The sequence below is a fragment of the Thamnophis elegans genome, chromosome 17, assembly GCF_009769535.1.
Source record: "Thamnophis elegans isolate rThaEle1 chromosome 17, rThaEle1.pri, whole genome shotgun sequence".
NCBI classification, from domain to species: Eukaryota; Metazoa; Chordata; class Lepidosauria; order Squamata; family Colubridae; genus Thamnophis; species Thamnophis elegans.
The window spans coordinates 9,366,530-9,386,156 of NC_045557.1; the positions used below are offsets into that span (position 1 = coordinate 9,366,530).

Genomic DNA, 19,627 nt, shown 5'->3' on the forward strand with positions numbered 1-19,627 from the left:
GGAGAAGAAGGAGAAGAAGAGGAGGACGAGGAAGGAGAAGAAGAGGAGGAAGGAAAAGAAGAAGAGAAGGAGAAGAGGGGGAGGGGAGAAGAAGAGGAGGAGGAGAAAGGAGGAAGGAGAAGAAGGAGAAGAGGAGGAGGAGGAGGAACAACTGTGGGATCCTTGGTGCTCTCTGAGCTTGGTGTTTTTCTTGCAGACATTTTATTACCCAACTAAGTAACATCATCAATGCTCACAGAGAGAAAATTCTCCTCCCTTCTAGCACTGATGATGTTACCTAGCTGGGTAAAGAAACGTCTGCAAGAAAACAATCCAGCTTAAAGAGCACCCAAGACCCCTGAGCTACAATTATTCTATCAGTTGCTAAATTAATGCTCCAAACCCCACTCCCTTCTAGCACTGATGATATTACCTAGATGGGTAATAAAACGTCTGCAAGAAAACCACGAAGCACGGAGAGCACCAAGGACCCCACATTTCGCAAACTGTTCAAAGTTACGAAGCCTCTGAAAAAAAGTGGCTCTCCCAAACTTAAGTCCATTGTAGCATCCCTGCCGCCATGTGATCCGATTGGTCATAAAGTTGAGGACTGCCTCTATCGGCATCTAAGCTTGTTGAGATGTGCGTTGGGGATTCGTCCGGAGGGAAATCTTGCGCCACTCACACTGGATAGCTCGAAAGCGTGGGAATGTGGGGGAGCCCCCCGCGCCGGCATCGAAAAAATCCTTCCTCTTGTCCAGCCCTGGGGATGCTTGAACCGTGATGCGATGCTTAAAATCTGGGAGGGAAAAAAGGAGAGAAAGTCCGTGAAAACCACCTTGAAGCTGATCGAGTCAGATCTACCCAGTTTCCCCCCTGAAAATAAGACCTCCCCGGATAATGAGCTCAATCGGGCTTTTGAGCACATGCGCTGAAATAAACACTTATTTTGTGTGTCAAAGAAAATAAGAGCCTGTCTCCGACACAGAGCCCTCATCAGAGCCTTCCCCAGAATCTGGGCGCCATCTTTAATTGGGACCAGATCAAACATGGTTTAGGCTCTCTGTGAAGTTCCCAAGAGATGACCTAAGTAATTTACAAGCCTCGAGACAAAGTTCAAACAAAAAAATTTCATTTATTAGGATCAACATCTTGGCTTGATCTTCTGCGGAGCCTAAACTGAATCCCACTTAATGGCGTCTGAACTTTACCCCTGTGTCCCCTCCCCTCTGGATTTTACTATCAATCACATTCAATCTGTCAATCACATTTGCCAACCAGATGTTATGGCAGGGTTCTGGACATGCGCCTTCACATCTCAGTTACAATATGAGACTTTACTCTAGCCAAAAGTATGCATGGAATTCTCCTCCCTTCTCAAGTTGATAGTAGTCGTGGAAATGCTTTAGACGTTGACATCGGTCTCCTGACAGGTGAGCGGGAGACACCTACTTCCCAGGATTCCTGAGGACACCACATTTCCCAGAATCCCTCAGTGCACCAGATTTCCCAGAATCCCTCAGTGCACCAGATTTTCCAGAATCCCTCAGTGCACCACATTTCCCAGAATCCCTCAGTGCACCACATTTCCCAGAATCCCCGAGGGCACCATATTTATTTCCCAGAATCCCTCAGTGCACCACATTTATTTCCCAGAAACCCTGAGGGCACCACAATTATTTCCCAGAATCCCTCAGTGCATCACATTTATTTCCCTCAGTGCACCATATGTATTTCCCGGAATCCCTGGCGCAGCATTTATTTCCCAGAATCCATCAGTGCACCATATGTATTTCCCAGAATCCCCGAGGGCATCAATTTGTATTTCCCAAAATCCCTCAGTGCACCATATTTATTTCCCAGAATCCTTCAGTGCACCACATTTATTTCCCAGAATCCCTCATTGCACCACATTTATTTCCCAGAATCCCTGGGGTGCCACATTTATTTCCCAGAATCCCTCAGTGCACCATGTTTATTTCCCTGGTTTCCCACGTGCCCTGTATTTATTTCCCAGAGTTCCTGCCTATTTCCCAGAATGTATTTCCCAGAATCTCTGTGTGTGCCCCATTCATTTCCCAGAATCCCTCAGTACACCGTATTTACTTCCCAGAATCCCCGAGAATGCTGGTCCGTTGCCATTACAACCCGCAACAAATACCAAATCTGTCTTTCGTAAAATAACACACACACCCCTCCAGCGTTCAGAAGGATCAAGGCGGGATCTAGCCCACCCAGCCTTCCCCAGAGCTCGGCTTCCCAACCAGCCTTCTTACCGAGCGGCATGCTGATGCGATCGCTGTCCCTTCCTCTGAGCTTGTTGCGCTTGAAGGTACCCTTGCGCTTCTTCACGTGCGGCCGATCGCGGTTCATCTGCTGGATGAGGAGGCTGAGTTCGCGCTCGAAGACCTCCAGCTCCCACTGGGCCAGTTCGTGTTCCCGCTGGCGGAGAAATTCCTCCTGGGACTTCTGCTTCAGGGCTGCCTGCTTCAGCTCTTCCTCCCGGCTCAACAGCTCCTGGGGAGAGAAAGGGATCCCGAACAATCCCCCATCTGTGAGGGAGGGAAACTCTCGGTCATCGTTCCCCCCCCCTCCCGGAGATCTTTGGATCCTCCAGTCATGATGTGATCTACAGTTTGATGCAGATCCTTGTCTTAAAGGAGTGATTTCCTAGTGGCCTCCCGTCCCACCTATAGGTAGTGCTCAACTTACAACAGTTTGTTTAGTGACCGTTTAAAGTTACAACGGCACTAAAAAAAAGGATTTGTGATTTTTTTTCATACAACTATTGCAGCATCCCCATAGTCACCTGATATACATTTGGATGTTTGACAATTGGTTCGTAGTTATGACGGTTGCAGTGTCCCGGGGTGTGTGTGTGTCATGCGATCCCCCTTTTGCGACCTTCTGACAAGTCCATGGAAGCCCATGTTCCCTGAACAACCATGCTAACAACCACTGGGGGGTCCGCGAGAAAATGTTGGTGGACCACTGAAAAATTATTTGCATTTTTTATATTGCACTCAATCCAGGGGTCCTCAAACTACGGTTCCTGGGACGGATACGTGCAATGGACGCTTGTGTTGCTGCAGAGAGTCTCCCCCTTCAGGGTCTTTTTGGGTGGGTCGGAGGGGGGCAGAAATTCTAACTTGGGGTCTGCTTCAACCTCCTGGTGGGGGGCTTTAGGCGAAGGCTGGAGGGAAGCGCCGCTGGTGGCGAAGAGCTGGAGGGCCTCGTTCCAGTGGGACTGAATCATGGCTGGAACTGGCTGACCATCTCAGCCCGCTGAGCCTCCAGGCGCCGGCACCTGGCCTTGCACTCCCGCAGGTCTTCCCTCTGCTTGGGAAGCCCATGCTCCTAGTCCTCAGTGAGGTGCTTCTGCTGAGCCTCCTTCTCGGTCAGATCCAATTTGAACTGAGCTCTTTTGCCAACTCTTTCTCCGGGTGGCTGCTTAGTTCCGGCAACTGCTTCCTGTTGGGGCCCTAAGGAGCCCGGGCAGGCAGGCAAGGAGGGGCTGGGAGGGGCGAGGTGAGATCGAGTTGGCCATGCCCACCCAGTCACATGATCATCTAGCCATGCCCACACAGCCGGTCATTAGGCAGATCATATTAGTGGTCCACGGGATTTAAAATTATGAATTTAGTGGTCCAAAAGGTTGGGGACCCCTGGTTTAATCCAACCCCCTGCTGCTGGGGAAGGGAAATCCCTCCCCCCCCCGCCTTCCCCCTCTGATTCTCACCTTCTCTTTTGCCCGCAGTTCGTCAAACATATCCTGGATCTCCACTTTCCAGTCGTCTTGCATGGAATGGAAGGACTCTTGGGGCAGGTCGTGCAACACCTGCGTCTCGAGGACCGTCAGCTGGTCGAGGATGGAGGCAAAGCTGGGGCGCGCGTGGGGGTCCTGCTGCCAGCACTCTGGTGGGACCGACCCGGCAGGGCGGCGGAAGAAGGAAAACAAAAGAGAGAGAGAGAGAGAGGAGTTTTCATTAGCATGCGGGCAAGACCTTGGGAGACGGAGCAAAGAGATACTATCAAGGGGACAGTCAGCTCAGTAATGGTCAGATAAGAGAGCATAGATCTCAGTTGTGTAACAGATAGGGCAAGAGGCTCAGAAGGGACCCACCCTAGTTTCTCAGGCTGTAAAGGAGACGGCTGGAATGATATGTGGGGAAGACCTTGGGAGACGGGGCAAAGAGATACTATCAAGGGGACAGTCAGCTAAAAGACAGCGTAGCCCTCCACTGCATACTGGATGGAGAAAGAGGCTCAGATGGGACCCTCCCTAGTTTCTCAGGCTGTATAGGGGTAAGGAGAAGATAGATATATGGACAAGAGTTTAAGCAAGTATGTGTGATTGGTATATGGGAAGACCTTGGGAGACGGAGTGAGGAGACCTGGCCAGTAATGGTCAGATAAGAGAGCATAGATCTCAGTTATGTAACAGATACGGCGAAAGGCTCAGAAGGGACTCTCACTAGTTTCTCAGGCTATAAAGGCGGGGGGGGGGGAGAGGATAATGTAGATCTATGAAAAGAGTTCAGAGTGGGTTAGGTTGAAAAAGGGTATGTTGGGAAGAGCACAGGAATGGTCAGATAAGAGGCAGTGTAACTCTCAGCTGGGTAACAGGCAGGACAAGAGGCTCAGAAGGGACCCTCCCTAGTATCTCAGGCTGTATAGGAGACAGCTGGAATGATATGTGGGGAAGACCTTGGGAGATGGGGCAAAGAGATACTATCAAGGGGACAGTCAGCTAAAAGACAGCGTAGCCCTCAGCTGCATAATGGACAGGTTCAGAAGGGACCCCCCCTAGTTTCTCAGGCTGTATAGGAGACGGCTGGAATGATATGTGGGGAAGACCTTGGGAGATGGGGTGAAGAGATGCTGCTAAAGGAACGGGTCTAATAAGAGGCATCCTAGCCCTCAGCTGCACAATGGACAGGTTCAGAAGGGACCCTCCCTAGTTTCTCAGGCTGTATAGGAGACGGCTGGAATGATATGTGGGGAAGACCTTGGGAGATGGGGTGAAGAGATGCTGCTAAAGGAACGGGTCTAATAAGAGGCATCCTAGCCCTCAGCTGCACAATGGACAGGTTCAGAAGGGACCCTCCCTAGTTTCTCAGGCTGTATAGGAGACGGCTGGAATGATATGTGGGGAAGACCTTGGGAGATGGGGTGAAGAGATGCTGCTAAAGGAACGGGTCTAATAAGAGGCATCCTAGCCCTCAGCTGCACAATGGACAGGTTCAGAAGGGACCCTCCCTAGTTTCTTGGGTTGTAACTGCGGAAAGTGTAGATTTCAACTGGGTTAACGGAAGAGGAGAGAAACATTTCAAAAGAGAGTTTTTGTCCCAATTTACCAGGGCTCTTTTCAAAATCACCAAGCCGACCTCCAAGATATTTTCACTTACCTGTCATTAAACGGGCAAAGGGTTCAGGGCACGTAGATGGTATCGGGAGTGTGAGTTTGTTGACGGCAACCCCATAAGCCACGGCCAGCCCGTCAATTCCCCGGTATGGAACTTCGCCGGTGAGGAGTTCCCACAAGAGCACCCCATAACTGGAAGAAGAAAAAACAGGGAAAAGATTTCAGGCGGTTCCCAACTTACAAATATTTATTTGGTCGGGACCATGGAGGTCTTCTAGTCCAGCCCCTTGCTCGAGAAGGAGACCCTCTCCCATTCAGACAAATGGCTGTCCAGTCTCTTCTTAAAAGCCTCAAGCGATGGGGCAAAACTTCAAAACATCATTTAATGAACGGTTATAAGTTGAGGAATAATCCCCCATTAGTAGTTACCGGTGGGCTGAAGGTTAACTCAGCCTTCCTTCCTTCCGAAGTCGGTAAAATGAGGACCCAGATTGTTGGGGGGTAATAGGCTGACTCTGTAAACCCCTCAGAGGAGGCTATAAAGAGCACTATGAAGTGGTATACAGGTAGTCCTCGACTTACGACCCCAATTGAGCCGGAAATTTCTGTTGCTAAGTGAGACATTTGTGAATTATGCCCCATTTTACGACCTTTCTTTCCACAGTTGTTGCTAAGCGAATCGCCGTAGTAGATTAAGTTGGTAAAATGGTTGTTAAGTGAATCTGGATTCCCCATTGACTTGGCTTGTCAGAAAGTCACAAAAGGGGATCACGTGACACACACCCTGGACACTGCAACCATCATAAATGTGTTGTCAGGGTTCCCAGGATGCCCTGATGAACTCATGAGCCTTCAGCCAAATTTCAAAAGAAATCCAGTAAGGAGCAATACGTCAGCATGTACCAGAGTGAAGTCAGCTCTAACCCCCGTAATTTACAGCCCAACTATGACCCTGTTTCTCGCCTCCTTCCGGGTTGTGTCATCAATCACATTCTTCAACGGAGCACGCTCCGTGGCCAAATAGGTTTCAAACGCCCCCCTTCGTCCAAAAACTTCCTTTCTTTCGCTCCAACTTACCTCCAGACGTCACTACCCCGGGAAAAAGTTGAGTTTTTGATGACCTCCGGGGCCATCCAGGCGTACGTCCCGGCTGCGCTCATTTTAGTGGTTTTGTGCCATTCCCTGGCCAGACCGAAATCGGTGATTTTGAGAGTTTTCCCACTGACCTCGCCGTCGTCCACGTATTCACTCAACAAAACTGTGGAAGGAAAAAGAGAACGCTTTCAGACAACCCCAGAAAGAGGCAAGATGTGGGTTTTGTTTTTTTAAAAGCAGCCTGTTCTGGAAACTCTTCCCTGTGTTGGTAATCCTCGACATACGACCACAAATTGAGCCCCAAACGTCTGTTGCCAAGCGAGATATTTGTTAAGTGAGTTTTGCCCCCCATGTTTGCCATCTTTCTTGCCACAACTGTTAAGTGAATGGGGGCACTTCTTAAATTAGTGACACGGTAAGCGAACGGACATTATGTCCAGATGACATAAAGGTGGCTCAGGGGCTACGACGCTGAGCTTGTCAATCGGAAAGGTCGGCAGTTCGGCGGTTCGAATCCCTAGCACAACCTAACGGAGTGAGCTCCCGTTACTTGACCCAGCTTCTGCCAACTTAGCAGCTCGAAAGCAGGTAAAAAAAATGCAAATTGAAAAATAGGAACCACCTCTGGGGGGAAAGTAACAGCGTTCCTTGTGCATTTGGCATTTAGTTATGCCGGCCACATGACCACGGAGACATCTTCGGACAGTGCTGGCTCTTCAGCTTTGAAATGGAGATGAGCACCGCTCATGATGAGCACCCAACTCTAGCAGGGGGTGCTCACCTCCGTTTCAAAGCCGAAGAGCCAGCGCTGTCCGAAGACGTCTCCAGGGTCATGTGGCCGGCATGACTCAACCCTGAAGGCGCACGGAACGCTGTTCCCTTCCCATCAAAGGTAGTGCCTATTTTTCTACTTGCATTTTTTACCTGCTTTTGAACTGCTAGGTTGGTAGAAGCTGGGACAAGGAACGGGAGCTCACTCCGTTACGCGGCGCTAGGGATTCGAACCGCCGAACTGTCTGATCGACATGCTCAGCGTCTTAGCCACTGAGCCACCCTTTCGCCAAACTGGTTCATGATTGTGCGAATGCAACCAGGGTAGTCCTTTTCTCTCCTTTTCAAACACGGATCCTGCCCAGCTCTTAATTTCACCCTGTTTTTCTCTCATTTTGACCCGGCTTCACTCAATTTTAATACATTCTCTGGGAAGCCACCCTCCGTCGCAATTTCTTGCAGCCAGAAAGGTTTCCTCTGTTGGCCAGTTTAGTTCCCTGTGCCAAGATGCCTTTGCATTCTTGGCACACCAGAGGGCAGAAGCCGTCCCAAGCTCCGATTTACATTGGCGTTAACAGCTTGAGTAGGAAACAGAATAACAGAAACGGAAGGGACCTTAGAGGTCTTCTAGTCCAACCCTCTGCTCCAGCAGGAGACTCGGCCCTGTCCTGGAGCTAAATCTCTGCCGTATTTCTCAGAGAATGTTAGTTCATTCAAAGTAGGTTAAAATAGAAAACAGCAAAAAGGTTTAAAAAGACATTTTTAACAAAATAAAAGGATATTAAGCAACTTCTAACACGTACTGTATATATTTTACGTCCATCCTGGTTGAATTACTGATTAGTATAATTATTACAGCAATGTTGGGAAACAGGCCAAACGAATTTCAAACGCTTAAACTATTAAATCTACTTACAAATTGTTGAGCCTCTCATTCATCAAATATATTATTATTAACAAAACAGCCAAAGAGATAAACAAATAAACACCCATCTATTTTTAGTTCTGGCAGTGGCCACTCTAGTCCTCGACTTATGACCACAACAGAGGCCAAATGTTTTTTGTTGCTAACCGAGTCAACCGAGTGTTGCTTGCCTCATTTTACAACATCCCTCGCCCCAGTTGTTAAGTGAATCAGTACCGTTGTTAAGTTAGCGACACGGTTAAATGAACCTGGCTTTGAGGCTGCTTGTCAGAAGGTTGCAAAAGGGGATCGCGTGACACCCCCGGGACATTTCAACTGTCATAAATACGAGACCATTGCCATGTGGTCGTAAGCATGAAACAGCTTGCCACCAGAAGTTGCGACTGCTCCATAACTGGTGGTTTTTCAGAAGAGACTGGACAACATATTTGTCCAGATTGATAAGAGTTAGCCTCCAATTTAGGACCACAATTGAGCCCCCAAATTATGTTGCTAAGTGAGACGCTGGTTTTTTTTTGCAGAAAACCGTTTAAAAACCCTTTTGATTTGCTATTTGAGGACCCGGATTGTTGTTGGGGGCGATATGCTGACTCTGTAAACTGCTTAGAGAGGGCTGAAAGCCCTATGAAGCGGTATATAAGTCTAACTGCTATTGCTATACAGGTAGTCCTCAAAAGAGGCCAAGATTTCTGTCGTTAAGCGAGGCAGTTGTTAAGTGAGCTTTGCCCCGTTTTCCTACCTTCCTTCCACAGTCGTTGAGTGGATCATGGCAGTTGTCGAATTAAAAACACGATGGTTAAATGAATCCCGCTTCCCCATTAACTTCGCTCATCAAAAGCGGATCGCAGTACCCCCCCTCCCTCCCGGGGACACTGCAACCATCAGGGCCACGGGGATGCTGCAATGGCCGTAAGTGCGGAACACAGTCATAAGTCCCTTTTGTTCCCAGCGCCGTTGTGACTTTGACACGGTCGCGAAACGAACTGCCGTTAAGTCAAGGACTTAACGCCGTAACCGGAGGACGACAGCATTCTGGTTTGGGGAAGGAAGTTGCAAGCTCTCTGCACGTGCTCAGGGGCCCTGCCGCTCTTGATTTCAACGCCCCCCCCCAAAAAACACCCCATCACCGGCAGAACGAACGACCCTTATAATGTCGAACACCCCAGCGAAAGGAACCCAGAGTCTGCTTGGGCTCCATTCCCACAATCCGTAGGCAAGGCAGACATTTCGCCGAGAGGCGTTGGCACTGGACCGGCCATTGTGTCTGAAGCCGGCCGGAGAATCGGCCTATTGTTCTGCCGAGCAATGGAGAGGGTGGACCTAGCCAGCCACGGGGTTCTCCGTCCACCTTTCTTTCCCCAGCTGCTCTTCAAATTTCCCTTCCCCGCCGCCGGGTCCTCCCTAGGACGGAGGAAGCCAGGAAAGGGGGTGGGGGGGAAACTGGCAGGAAGCAAGTTGGAGGAAGCCAAGGGACACCCCCCCTCTCTCCCAATTAACCCCCCTCCCTCGCATGAAAAACAGGGCATTGTTTCCTGCACTGTTTGTTCTTCCCTCTGGGAAAAGAAAAAAGGCCACGAAATGGCCTTGAGCAGCACATCTCCCACCGCTAGCCAGCTTCCAACTAGCCAGCTTTGTAAGGAGGCTAATTCAATCGGTCCGGCGGAATAGAGCTGGAAAAAGGGACCTTGGAGGTCTTCTAGTCCAACCCCCCTGCTCAAGCAGGAGAACCCTATACCAGGGATGGTGAACCTTTTTTGGACAACCATTTAAAGAGGAGCCAGCCGTGGGCAGCAGCTGTCAAAAAAGCCAACACAGTTCTAGGCTGCATCAACAGAGGGATAGAATCAAGATCACATGAAATGTTAATACCACTTTATACGGCCTTGGTAAGGCCACACTTGGAATACAGCATTCAGTTTTGGTCGCCACGATGTAGAAAAGATGTTGAGACTCTGGAAAGAGGGCAGAGAAGAGTAACAAAGAGGATTAGGGGACTGGAGGCTAAAACATATGAAGAACGGTTGCAGGAACTGGGTATGTCTAGTTGAATGAAAAGAAGGACCAGGGGAGACATGATAACAGTCTTCCAATATCTCAGGGGCTGCCCCAAAGAAGAGGGAGTCAAGCTATTCTGCAAAGCATCTTGAAGGCAAGACAAGAAGCAATGGATGGAAACTAATCCAGGAGAGGAGCAACCTGGGATTAAGGAAAAACTTCCTGACAGTGAGGACAATTGACCCGTGGAACAGCTTGCCTCCAGAAGTTGTGGGAACTTGTTGTGAAAAGAGTTGTGAGAAGAGCAACCAAGAGGATTAGGGGACTGGAGGCTAAAACATATGAAGAACGGTTGCAGGAATTGGGTATGTCTAGTTTAATGAAAAGAAGGACTAGGGGAGACATGATAGCAGCCTTCCAATATCTCAGGGGTTGCCACAAAAAAGAGGGAGTCAAACTATTCTCCAAGGCACCTGAGGGTAGAACAAGAAGCAATGGTTGGGAATTAATCAAGGAGAGAAGCAACTTAGAACTGAGGAGACATTTCTAGATGCTAGATATCCTACTAACTTACTTTGTTTTAGAATATGTTATAAAGATGTCAAGTTGTGGAAGACTCATTGAGATTGTGAATGTATGCCAGTAGGTGGTTGTGTCTTCAAATACAAACGATTTTAGATAAAAACACGTTTAAGTTCACTGTAATCAAATGAGAATTGTGGTACAGTGATAGTAAAATACATAAATTCTAAAATGTACAACTCAATTTGCATGAAGTATATGTAATGATTGTGGAAGAAACGCACGGAAAGTACCTATAACCAATCGACACGCTTTCTACAAGATGTAACGAAAGTTGATTCTTTCTTTGTGTGTGTTTTTGTTTAATAAAAACAATAAAATTTTTAACAACAAAAAAAAGAACCGAGGAGAAATTTCCTGACAATGAAAACAATGAATCAGTGGAACAGAAGTTGCCTCCAGAAGTTGTGAATGCCCCATCACTGGAAGTCTTTAAGAAGATGCTGGATAGCCATTTGTCTGGAATGGTATAGGCTTTCCTGCCTAGGCAGGGGGTTGGACTAGAAGACCTCCAAGGTCCCTTCCAACTCTGCTATTGTATTTGTATTTATTTGTATTTTTGGCACTTGCGGAAATGTCCCGCCCTCTGGAAAAGCCCAACTTCTGGGTTCTAGCACACACGCATGCCCGATGATCCGCTGGCCAGCACGCACGGGCACACCACTTTTCAGCAGTGCCCCATGTTCGAAGGTCAGCTGATCGTTGCGTGTGCATGCCAGCCAGAAACCCGGAAGACAAACAGGCAAGGCCGCAAGTGCCAGGAGACATGGCTTTGTATGTCACTTTGGACATGCGTGCATTAGTGGCGCAGTGGTTAAATGCAGCACTGCAGGCTACTTCAGCTGACTGCAGTTCTGCAGTTCGGCTGTTCAAATCTCACCGGCTCAGGGTTGACTCAGCCTTCCATCCTTCCGAGGTGGGTAAAATGAGGACCCGGATTGTTGTTGGGGACAATATGCTGACTCTATAAACCGCTTAGAGAGGGCTGAAAGCCCTATGAAGCGGTATATAAGTCTAACTGCTATTGCTATTGCTAGTTTCACCACCACAGCCTTATATCGTTTCAGACAGGTGACTTTCTGGTATCTTCTTAAAATCCTCCAGTGATGGGCACACACAACTTCCAGTGGCAAGCTCTTCCACTGGTTAATTGTTCCCCTTGCTAGGAAGTTTCTCCTGAATTCCAGATTGCTTCTCTCCCTGATTAGTTTCCATCTGTTGCTTCTTGTCCGGCCTTCAGATGCTTTGGAGAAGAGGCTGACCAATTTGAGCCCCTCTCCTTCGGGGCAGCCCCTCAAATACTGGAAGGCTGTTGTCATATCAGCCCCCCCCCCCCGGGTCCTTCTTCTCACTAGACTAGCCGTACCCAAATCCTGCAACCATGGACCTTGGAGGTCTTCTAGTCCAACCCTCTGCTCAAGAGGAGACCCTATCATTCTGGACAAATGGCTGCCGAGTCTCTTCTTCAAAACTTCCAGTGTTGGGGCATTCACAACTTCTGGAGGCAAATTCTGTTCCACTGATTCATTGTTCTCACTGTCAGGAAATTTCTCCTTAGTTCTAAGTTGCTTCTCTCCTTGATTAGTTTCCACCCATTGCTTCTTGTTCTGTCCTCAGGTGCTTTGGAGAATAGCTTGACGCCCAAATCTTCTTTGGGGCAACCCCTGAGATATTGGAAGATGCTATCACATCTCCCCATGTCTTTCTTTTCATCAAACTAGACCTACCCAGTTCCTGCAACCGTTCTTCCTATGTTTTAGCCTCCAGTCCCCTAATCCTCTTCGTTGCTCTTCTCTGCACTCTTTCCAGAGTCTCCACATCTTTTTTTTAATATCCAGGCGACCAAAACTGGACGCGATATTCCAAGTGTGGCCTTATAAAGCAATATTAATACCATTTGTGGGGCTCCGTGTATGAATTTGGCCATTTTCATTGCAGGAAGATAACACTTAGAATGATGAGGGTTGGGGGGGGGGTTGGACTAGATGACCTACAGGGCCCCTTCCCACTCTGTTATTCTGTATTCCCTTGTTAGTGTTAGACTGGGATACAAATCCAGAGTCAGTTTCAAGATAGATAGATAGATAGATAGATAGATAGATAGATAGATAGATAGATAGATAGATAGATAGATAGATAGATAGATAGATGATAGATAGATACATACATACATACATACATACATACATTAATTAGATAATAGATAGATAGATAGATAGATACATACATACATACATACATACATACATTAATTAGATAATAGATAGATAGATAGATAGATAGATAGATAGATAGATAGATAGATAGATAGATAGATAGATAGATGTTGTATTTGAGCTGATAAATAAATAAAGGGAGACTAGTATAGATCTATTTCAAGCTATTTAGCTCTCATCAGAGTCTCAACATCTTTTTTACATCTGGGGACCAAACCTGAATGCCGTATTCCCCGTGTGGCCTTACCAAGGCATTATAAAGTGGTATTAACACTTCGCGTGATCTTGATTCTAAGTGCTATTCCTTCCTCCCTTCCTTCCCAGTGGTGAGAATGCAGTATTGCAGGCTAACTCTGCCCAGGGCCAGCAGTTCAATCCTGACCGGCTCAAAGCTGAATCAGCCTTCCTGTCTTTCCACGGTCAGTAAAACGAGGACCCAGATTGTTGGGGGGCAAGAGGCTGACTCTGTCAACCGCTTAGAGAGGGGCTGTAAAGCACCGTGAAGTGGTATATATTTTAAGTTCCAGTCTCCTAATCCTCTCGGTTTCTGTTCGCTGCGCTTTTTCCAAATTCTTCTTTTTTAAAAACAAAAATAAATCGCGGAATCTTGGAGCATGTGCAGAGAGCGGCAATGGATCCTTTCCTGACCCCCCTCCCCTTCACCGATCCACCCACCCAAAGTACGGATATTCCTTGACTTAAAACCATTCATTCAGTGACAGTCTGAAGTATGGCAAAGATTCCTTGTTACCGTTATTCGTGCTTATGACTGTCGCAGCATCCTCGCAATCAGGGGATCACAATTCGGACACCTGGCAAACGGTCCTTATTTATGACGGTCCTGGGGGGGGGGGCGGTCACGCGATCCCCCTTTTGCGACCTTCGGATGAGCAAAGTTCCATGGGGAAGCCAGACTCACTTAACAAACCATGTGACTAATTGAACAACTGTTGTGATTCACTTAACAACGGTGGCCAGAAAGGTGGCAAAAGGGGGACAAAACACACTGAACCGTTGCCTTGCTTAGCAACAGATATGCTGGACTCAATTGTGGTCGTAAGTCGAGGACCACCTCTTCTGCTCCAGTTAGAAGATTTCAGCCACGGAGAAAGTGTGTGTGAGTTGAAGGCTGCTGAAGTGGGGATTTTTATTTTTATTTTATTTTATAGAAGTAGAGTTTTAATACCTTCCCTCTCCGCTTAGAATTTCCCGCCAGAGTCCGGAGGAATATTTTTAGGGCCGAAAAAGAAAAGGGACGAAAAGTCACCTTATCGCCGAAATAGGCAAACCCGCCAATTCAACAAACAATTTTTTTAAAAAAACGCAACGCTGCTAGACCTCATGAATTTACCTCCCTCTCCAACGCCTGAAAAGCCATAAATAAGAGAGCTCACAACATTTCCGGTAAACTGCAGTGCCCGTCTGCGAGGACAGCCTCCCCCCCTCCTCACACACCACCCCCCACCCCCCAGTTTGCTGGAAGGCAACGAAAGCTGCTTTGGTGTCGCAATCCCTCCGCGAAACCAGCAATAAGGAAGGAAGCAACTGGTGAAGCTGGATTCCCGTGGAGAGCTGAGAAAGCGGAAAGGAGGGAGGGGGGGAGAGGGGGAGGGAGGGGAGAGGATGCAGCTACTGCGCTGCTGGCGGCACAACACGCCACCCCCTCCCCAAATTCACAATTTCCTGTGCTTGCCAACTCCTGAAAACAGGAGGAGAAGGTGGGGACAGCATTTGAGATCAGTGCACCGGTGTGAATTTGAACTAAGTCAAATCTCGAAATTATATCTTTTGTCTGTCTGTGTGTGTGTGTGTGTGTGTGTGTGTGTATGTATTAATGTCACAACCCCTGGTATGCATTCTGCTTCCTTTCTCTGTCTATCGGCTCATCACAAGAGACATCCAGACAGAAACCCAATATTTTTACTGTTGCCTTTGTTACATTTGTGTTGCATTTGAGCTGATAAATAAATAAAGGGAGACTAGTACAGATCTATTTCAAGCTATTTAACTCTCATCAGCTAGCCATACCCTTACTGGGATTAGAACCTGTGCTGTATTACATATTAAGCAGTTGTGTTAACCACTAAGCCACAAGGTTCTCCTCCTTTATCAGCTGAGCCAGGGAAGTAGGTATGTATTTAGTGTCACAACCCCTGGTATGCCCAAATATGGGAGGAAGCAGACTGCTTCCATTCTCTGTCTATCGGCTTGTCACAAAAGACCATCATGACAGAAACCCAGTATTTTTACTGTTGCCTTTGTTACCTTTGTGTTGTATTTGTGCTGATAAATAAATAAAGGGAGACTAGTATAGATCTATTTCAAGCTATTTAGCTCTCATCAGCTAGCCATACCCTTACTGGGATTAGAACCTGTCCTGTATTACATATTTCCCTGGCTCAGCTGATAAAGGAGGAGAACCTTGTGGCTTAGTGGTTAACACAACTGCTTAATATGTAATACAGCACAGGTTCAAATCCCACTAAGGGAATGGCTAACTGATGAGAGCTAAATAGCTTGAAATAGATCTATACTAGTCTCCCTTTATTTATTTATCAGCTCAAATACAACATCTATCTATCTATCTATCTATCTATCTATCTATCTATCTATCTATCTATCATCATCCATCCATCCATCTATCTATATCATCTATATCTATATTTATATCATCTATATCTATATATCTATCTATATCTATATCTATATCTATATCTATATCTATATCTATATCTATATCTATATCTATATCTATATCTATATCTATATCTATATCTATATCTATATCTATATCTATATCTATATCTATATCTACCTACCTACCTACCTACCTACCTACCTACATACCTACCTACCTACCTACCTACATACATACATACATACATACATACATACATACATATATATATCTTGAAACTGACTCTGGATTTGTATCCCAGTCTAAGACTAACAAGGGAATACAGAATAACAGAGTGGGAAGGGGCCATGTAGGTCATCTAGTCCAACCCCCCCCCCAGCCCAGCAGGAAAACCCTCATCATTCTAAGCGTTATCTTCCTGCAACGAAAATGGCCAAATTCATACACGGAGCCCCACAAATGGTATTAATATTGCTTTATAAGGCCACACTTGGAATATCACGTCCAGTTTTGGCCGCCTGGATATTAAAAAAAAGATGTGGAGACTCTGGAAAGAGCTCAGAGAAGAGCAACAAAGAGGATGAGGGGACTGGGGGCCAAAACATAGGAAGAACGGTTGCAGGAACTGGGAATATGTCTAGTTTAATGAAAAGAAGGACCAGGGGAGACATGATAGCAGTCTTCCAATATCTCAGGGGCTGCCCCAAAGAAGAGGGAGTCAAGCTGTTCTCCAAAGCACCAGGAGGCAGGACAAGAAGCAATGGATGGAAACTAATCAAGGTAAGAAGCAACCTAGAATTAAGAAGAAATTCCGCGACAGTGAGGACAATTAGCCAGTGGAACAACTTGCCACCAGAAGTTGTAGGTACTTCATTACTGGAAATTTTTAAGAAGAGATTGGACAACCATTTTTCTGAAACGGTATAGATTTATGACCCTCTATCCTATACTTCTGATCATTTTTCACACTTATGACGGCTGCAGCATCTGATCAAAATTCACATGCTTATTATCTGCAATTTGACTCATATTTATGACGGTTACTGTGCCCCTTTTGCGACCTTCTGTCAAGCCAAATTCACTCAATAGTTGTATCACTAACTTAACAACCGCAGCAATTCACTTAACGACGGCGAGAAAGGTTGTAAAAACGGGGCAAAATTAAAAATAAGTCTCATTAAGCAAGAAAAATGTGTGGCTCAGCAGGGAAAGAAAATTGTGGACTGCCTGTAATGGATAAGTACGTCTGCTATAAATTAAATTTTAAATTCTGACTTTCCTACACTTATTTTCCCGAAAATAAGACCTCCCCGGATAATAAGCCCAATCGGGATTTTGAGCGCATGGGCTGAAATAAGCCCTCCCCGAAAATATCGCAACACAGCAGCGGCTAGGAGGTGACCACGCTCGCCCCCTCCTGCACCCCAAAAATAATAAGACCTCCCCAAAAATAAGACCAAGTGTTTATTTCGGGGGGTTAAAAGAAAATAAGGCCCTGTAACTACATGACCTCCGATTGGCTGAAAGGATCCTTTTGACTGTCCCATTTTTCATTTCTGATAAACACGTCCGACCGGTTTTTCTACGATCCTTTTAAAAACCTGCCGGATCGGAAGTGGAGGGGAAAAAAATTGTGATTGTTTACACCACGAGAACCTAAATTTATAGCAAGCCACCGAGAAGCGGGCTTCAGGTCATTTTACTACCGGTTCGCCGCGCACCGAAAATGTGCTTCGCTTTGCTCGGGCGCACGACCTTCCACACATGTACTTTGCTCGCGCGCGGCTTAGATAATGTGGCTAAATAGGACGGCATAGCAATAGCAATAGTTAGACTTATATACCGCTTCATAGGGCTTTCAGCCCTCTCTAAGTGGTTTACAGAGTCAGCATATCACCCCCAACAACAATCCGGGTCCTCATTTTACCCACCTCGGAAGGATGGAAGGCTGAGTCTACCTTGAGCCTGGTGGGATTTGAACAGCCGAACTGCTGAACTGCAGTCAGCTGAAGTAGCCTGCAGTGCTGCATTTAACCACTGCGCCACCTCGGGCCCATCTGCAGGTTGCCACAACCGGTTCGATTGCACCGATCCAAACCGGCTGAATACAATCACTGAAGTCATCTCTGTCTCTACCCTCCGAAAATAGTGGCTTGCTACTTTTGCTATAAGTTCTTCATCGATATACAATGATTCGTTTGGCAACTCTTCAAAGTTACTGTGGCACTGAAATAGTGACTTACAACCGGTCCTCAGACTTACGACCATTGCAGCATCTCCCCCCTGGTGACGTGGTGTCTGCGGAAGGCTCTGACGAGGGCTCTGTGTCGGAGGCAGAGAGGGGGCCAGGGCCGTCCGACAGTTATCAGCTGCCTTCAGAGTTGGATATCAGTGGGGCAGAGGAACAGCTGGCGCCTGTTCCCCGTGTGCGCATGCACAGAGTTGCCAGATGAAGGGAGCAGCGAAGGAACAAGGGCCGACTTGGGAGTCGAGGCGCAGGTGGACGGTGAATGGCCCCTCCCAGAGGGAATAAAAGAGGAGCGAAAGGGGAGTGGAGTTTGCAGGAGAGACAATTAGTTTGCTTCATTGGTTCGTGACTCTCCGAGACTCCTTCTCAAGTTCTGCAGAGATCAGCTCTCTGAGTCAGATAAGGTCTGTGACTGTAAATCCTCCCTTGAAGGACTTTGCTGGATGTGAAGGAGCTGAATTCACAGTCAATTAATAAAAGGGGTTTTTTTTCCTTTGTTCTTGGGAAGCCTACGCCAGAACAATTTCCTAGAGTCATTTCGCAATTCCACAACGCCCCGGGTTCGAATCCTACGCAGGATCGAACCATCTTTCTAACAACAGGAAGGGCGAGGATTGTGTAAACCGTGTTTTAAAAGAAATCTAGAAGTTTTGCTGTCTACACAACGAGTGCATCTAAGCAACCCCTGCTCACGAGATTTCCGTTTTACGGACAGGGCAAGGATGGAAGGCCGAAAAAAGAAACCATTTTGGATTTTTAGGGAACCAAAAAATAACAATCCAGTCCCTTATAAAGAGGAAGGCTGAAGAAAACAGACGTCTGGTCTAGGAGATTAATCTCATGTCTGCCTTCACTCAATTATTCTCTCCCTGTTGCCCTGCAGCCTGAAAGGATATTAATTTCATGATCAAACAACTTTTCCCCAAAAGTCGAGATAAAGAGCAAGCCAAAATCTTTTCTGAACTGAATTCAAGTTCCTGCAAATATTGTGTATTCATACATTCACCTAATTGTCTCATCAGAAAGATTGGAGGAAAACAAACGCAAGGAAGGTCGTAAAGTGGGGCAAAATTCACTTAAGAAACGTTTCACTTAACAACAGAAATGTTGGATGCAATTGATTCAAATTCAGGCCCTTGGTAACCACATGTAGTTCTCGACTTGCAACAGTTCACTTAGTGACTGAAGTTACGAGGGCACTGGAAAAAAAAACAACTTAGGACTGTTTTTCAGACTTACGACCGTTTGCAACATCCCCGTGGTCAGGTGATCAAAATCGAGGCGCTAGGCAAATGATTCATATTATGACGGCTTCAGTGTCTCTCTTAACAGCTACAATGATTCACTAACAACTGCGGCACGAACGGTCGTAGAAGGGGGCAAATGTCACTTAAAAAATGCTTACTGTAACAACAGAAACGTTGGGCTCACATTTACGACGGACACGGCATTCACGGGGTCATAGGAGCAACATTTGCAACCTCCCCCGACAAGCCAAGTCAATGGGAGAAGTCAGGCTTGTTTAATGATGGCGTGACTCGCTTAACAACTCAGTGCTTTGCTTAACGGCTGTGGCAAGAAAAGGTCATAAAATGAGGCTCAACTCCCTTGCTTATAGCAGTGGAAGTTGTGCTCCCAAATTTTCTAAGTTGAGGGCTACCTATAGTACGTTTTCCAAACTGGGAAATAGTTTTCCCCAAGCTGTTGTTAAATACCGGGAGTCCTCGACTTACGACCACAGTTGAACCCGAAATTTGCATTGCTAAGCGAGGCAGTGGTCAAGCGTGTTTTGCCCCATTTTCAAACTTTTCTT

The 19,627-nt window shown here is 46.8% G+C and overlaps 1 protein-coding gene across 1 annotated transcript in view; it reads right to left on the reverse strand.

Moving 5' to 3' along the window:
* The window catches only part of MAP3K11 (mitogen-activated protein kinase kinase kinase 11), a 34,040-nt gene that overhangs the window by 9,326 nt on the left and 5,087 nt on the right, over nt 1-19,627 (reverse strand). The window contains exons 2-6 of the mRNA XM_032233978.1: nt 6,422-6,602; nt 5,388-5,536; nt 3,719-3,894; nt 2,256-2,496; nt 665-778 (exon numbers count right to left, since the gene is read on the reverse strand). Of these exons, the coding sequence (XP_032089869.1) occupies nt 665-778; nt 2,256-2,496; nt 3,719-3,894; nt 5,388-5,536; nt 6,422-6,602 (861 nt within the window). The remainder of the gene's footprint in view (nt 1-664; nt 779-2,255; nt 2,497-3,718; nt 3,895-5,387; nt 5,537-6,421; nt 6,603-19,627) is intronic.